The following is a 4,464-nucleotide window of genomic DNA, read 5'->3' as shown; positions in this document are numbered from 1 at the left end:
GTGAATAATCTGTCTCATAAGCTCACAGGAGCATTTGCACCATAAAATACTTCTTCAATTCATTCGCTAAATCAAACGGCAGAGGGGTTTGACACCATCTAATCTCACCACTCCACCTTCACTCTACCCCAGCAAGTCTGGTGGCTTTAGTATATATTTTTATATGTCTATGACACACAGCTCCACGCTATCCTCTGAAACAAACAGCAAAAGTAAACCTTTTTGATAACAAAATAATAAGTGGTTAAGATTTGAATCTTGATCTCCATCAGACAAACAGACAAGCCACAGAGAGTGTGTAAGCGAGAGAGGAAGTGTGAACGGAGAATTTCAACATTGCTATTACAGTGAAGAGGGAGGGTTTGAAGGAGAGGTTAAATGCTCTTTGCTTTGTCTCCCACTTTGATTGTCGCCTTCTACCTTGATGCTTCGTAACTGAATGTTTGTCAGGTTCTGCAGTTGAGTTAGACAAATTTACATTATCATTTTCATGTTTGCAGTTGCTGAGCTTAGACAGGTGCATGATGTCCTCCAAAGGTGTCTTGGTGATACATCTCAGGACTTCTATGTTTGAGTATGTTCTTTATCTGACTAGCAGCTCCGCTTGAACCAACCACAAGAGAGCCCACCCATTTTGCTACTTTTTCACACTTCTCTGTCTCTCAAGTCTCTGTTTGCATCGACAGCCCCTTTGAAGCAACACCCTCTGACAACCTCCGAAGGATATTTCCACACTGAATCGTTTGTCAGTTGCCGAAAGAGCACGTTAGGTATGGCCAGTGATAAGTATCCCTCTGTGTATGTGGTGGACAGCCATGCCGACTGGCCTCATCCACCACCCAAACTGAGGCAGCGGCAGTGCCGGATGGGGGTGGCACAGACCCTGCTGTTCATGCTGGTCAGCGTGGCGTTGTGTGGCATGATCATTGAAGCCTGCTTGATCTACCATCTCTACCAACTTGACACCGTGAGTATCAGCTTCATCTCTGAGTCTACACCTGTCTACAATACTTTACTGTATTTCGTCCCATGATCTCTTATCAAATGAATGTCACAGTTGTTCTTTTTTTGTTTCATTACATGTTCCTTTTTACCCCTTTGAATCTCTCTGTCCTTATAAGTGCTCATTCTGCTTCAACACCTTCTCTCACTTTCACTTTTTTTTTACTCTAAATAGTTTTCTCTTACATTTTTCTGTCACGCTCAAGCCAAAACTCTCTAACTCTCTATTTTCCAGAGTCGTATGTATTTATACTTGATTTTTTCATGCTCAAATGTAATTACTTGAAGTAAATTAAATATAAAATGATACTATTGAAGTAAAATGCTAAAACAAAAAATAGCAAAAACACTAAAATTATTGACCTTGGAACATAAAAGAATGTCTTTGTGAGTTTAATAATTACACATACACTGCTGTCCATAAAGTCGGAATATAATATATTTTACCTCTTCTCATGAAATGATTGTGACGACGTAATTTAAGTGTATATCTTCTCAAAACTTTATTGATCAATCTCTTCCAATGTGTTTACTGATGTGCATAAATAGGAATAAAAAGATGAATGTGTTTGAAAACAAAATTTTTCCAACTTTATGGGCAACAGTGTACAATACAAGTTAGAAATGCAAGGGCAGTTTCCACTGTTCACACAACTTTAAAGAATGCATTTCACAGAGTCACATGCTACTGCTAGGAAGCTGTCCGTTCTGCTTTGATGTTGTACTTCAATAACCAAAGTGGAAATATCTCTTGTCCTGGAATCAGTTTTTGATCGCAGATTTAATAGAGTCATGATGGAGTTATGGTGGGGCTTAAAAAAATAATGTCATTAGCATATCGTGAGACAAAAGCAGGCCCACACTTCAAAACTTCTCTTTACACATTTACATGTGGGGATCTTGTTCGGGTTTTGTAAAACAGTGTGTAGTGTGTGAGTAAACCAAAGGACCCTTGTGACATTTATTCCAATCATATGAATGATTGTTTTTCTCCAAAAACTGCTGACGGTGAAATAATTTCACTATTATGGGGAAGAGAGCGGAGTACAGATAGAGAAGTACATTAAAACCAGGCCCAGTTATGGAGAACTCCACTGACGTCCCTGGGGGGCAGGGGACTACAGACTTAATGTTCCGTGATGGCTAATGGTCACTGTTGCATCTCCGTGACTCAGTTTCCCGTCCTTGTTTGATGCTCTGTGTAAGGGCACCAGTCATGGGGTTGGGGGTGGGGGGGACGAGGACATAGCGTTCGTGGTCTGACTCTGTTTACTGAATAGGAGATGGTGAAGGAAAGGAAGTGGTCTGTTTCCTGTGACATGATTATGATCTACCTTTTGCTCGTTCCAAGAAACAAAGACCTGTCCTACTTTGTTTTTCATAAAGTTGAGCCTTAGACAACCAAAAAGGAACCAAAAAGTGGTCCTTAAACACAGTTTAGATTTTATGATGTGCAGTACTTTGTAAAGATTGCAAGTCTTTCACATCTTATTTTCACAATTTTGTTGCACATCCACCAATGCATTTGCATCTGCATGTGCACGCTCACAAACACACATACACAAACAACTAAGAACTAAATCTTTCGGTTTGCATTGCAGGCTCCCTCAGCGTCATTCTCTAAGCACACCGGAGGTACGTCTCAGTATGTTTTACTCAAACTATGAATATCTTCTGTTGCTTAGTCCACATCAGAGACATTGTGTCTCGTTCTCACACAGGTGAAGATGATACTTCTCCCACTAAAAAGCCAAGTTATGAGATTCCTCCTTCCAAACCAGTTGCACATCTGACAGGTGAGACCAACGTTCCTTTTGTAATAATTACCGTAAGTCTCAGTGTATTATCAAGATACATAGTAAAGTACTTGTTACTATTGTCTTGTTTGTTTTTGCTTTTTTTCCAGATGGACAAGATGTAATTCATGAAGAAAAGATTATGGCGTGGAGCATGAATGCAGACCCTCTCCTCTATGAAATGGACTACAAAGACAGAAAACTAATCATTCAGAAGGAGGGTTATTACTATGTCTATTCTAAGGTTTTCTTCACAGACAATGGTGTATTTCACCATTCTGTCAATATGCATACTGAAAAGTACGCTGGGGGAAGAATTACACTCCTGCAGTCCAGGAAATACTCCCTAAAGTCGAGTAAAATACGATCCAATAGTTACCTGGGTGGAGTGTTTCATCTTTACAAAAATGATGCTGTTTATGTGGAAGTCAGCAACACCACAAAAATCGATCGACATAAATCCTTTGAGAACATCTTTGGTGCATATATGATCTAAATATCACACTGATCATCATCATCACCACCGTGAAACTGAAGGTTTGGAGTGAGAATAAATGAAATTGGATAAGAAATGTTATATAATCTTCATGAGGAGTAATGATTGTCTTTGCTTTGCAAAAGCAGGTCCATAACCAGTCAGAGAGGCAGATGTGAAAGCCTCTTTCAGCCCCAGAGCATAATGAAGGTCAGGGCTGTGGTAGTGGTTTTCTTACTGGTTGAAAACAATTTTTAAATTATGTTTAACAGCATAGCAAAACAGCTTTTCAAATCAGGGACTTTTTATATGATTACTTGTATTTTTACTTTAGATTCAATCTCTGAATGTTACACAATGTCTCGTCATAGATGGATAAAAAAAATTAATGTACATTGTTCAGTCTTTCTAGTTTTCATGTTGCTACTGTGCAAAAATCAAAACATAATAAACTGTGTAACATTACATTAGAAACTGTAATGTTGCACGTTTCTTTTTGTTCTTGGTGTAAGATAAACTGCTCACTATTTATTTAGTCCTTCAGCAAAAGAAGGAATGACAAAACGTCTTTAAGTCTGTTATATTTATGTACAATATTGTATACAGCATAACGAAATAAACAGCTGATTGAAAAGTCTGCCGGTTTTCTCAAGCCGTTTCTCAGTTACATAGCTAAAGTGAGCTTACTTGTGTCAGGTGAGGCCACGCAGCTTTTGCTGAGTGGTCTCAGTACAGCAGCCAAGTGTCTCAATCACTCAGCCCAACCACACGACACGTACTGTAGGGAGGGTTTTTTTTTTTTTCTTCATTGCCACAGTGACACATAACAGTATAGTGTCAGTGTGTCAGCCACCTTTAAACAGAATTTGTTCCTACTGTAATACTGTAATTTGTTCTACATTCACATAAGTATATTCCTTTACTGTTTACGACATAGATTGTTTTCAATTCATCACCATCGTGACAAGCATGCTGACATGAGCTATACAAAAGCCTTATCACTCTTTGACGCTTTTTTTTCACTTTTATCTCTCATGCAGACACTGTTGCGCTTTCCCTTCAACTTTGTTTGTTCAAAGAAGCCGCTCTTGAAAACACCCACAGGGTTGTATATTTGTAAACTGAGGAGGAAGTGGCAGTGGGGGCCGCTGAGGTGGGGGAGGTGGCGGAGGGTGTCAGCAGCAGATTGCC

At 39.3% G+C, this 4,464-nt stretch overlaps 1 protein-coding gene across 1 annotated transcript; it reads left to right on the top strand.

Annotated features, from left to right (window-relative positions):
* The first annotated feature begins 432 nt into the window (after window positions 1-432).
* tnfsf14 (TNF superfamily member 14) lies at window positions 433-3,910 on the top strand. Its single transcript, XM_041062768.1, has 4 exons — window positions 433-967; window positions 2,604-2,637; window positions 2,724-2,798; window positions 2,909-3,910. Exons 1-4 carry the CDS (start codon window positions 773-775, stop codon window positions 3,292-3,294), a joined length of 690 nt encoding a protein of 229 aa, XP_040918702.1. The 5' UTR covers window positions 433-772; the 3' UTR covers window positions 3,295-3,910.
* The last annotated feature ends 554 nt before the right edge of the window (window positions 3,911-4,464 follow it).

This window comes from Toxotes jaculatrix, chromosome 18, assembly GCF_017976425.1.
Source record: "Toxotes jaculatrix isolate fToxJac2 chromosome 18, fToxJac2.pri, whole genome shotgun sequence".
In the NCBI taxonomy this organism is placed as follows: domain Eukaryota; kingdom Metazoa; phylum Chordata; class Actinopteri; family Toxotidae; genus Toxotes; species Toxotes jaculatrix.
The sequence above is the reverse complement of the archived record's forward strand: the minus strand, read 5'-3'. Positions and strand labels throughout refer to the sequence as shown.

What these genes read in the sequence shown, in the direction of transcription:
- tnfsf14 (XM_041062768.1), top strand. Translation starts at nt 773, where the DNA reads ATGGCCAGTGATAAGTATCCCTCTGTGTATGTGGTGGACAGCCATGCC. An exon ending in ATTCTCTAAGCACACCGGAG is followed by an intron (nt 2,638 to 2,723) that starts GTACGTCTCAGT and finishes GTTCTCACACAG; the next exon opens with GTGAAGATGATACTTCTCCC. An exon ending in ACCAGTTGCACATCTGACAG is followed by an intron (nt 2,799 to 2,908) that starts GTGAGACCAACG and finishes CTTTTTTTCCAG; the next exon opens with ATGGACAAGATGTAATTCAT.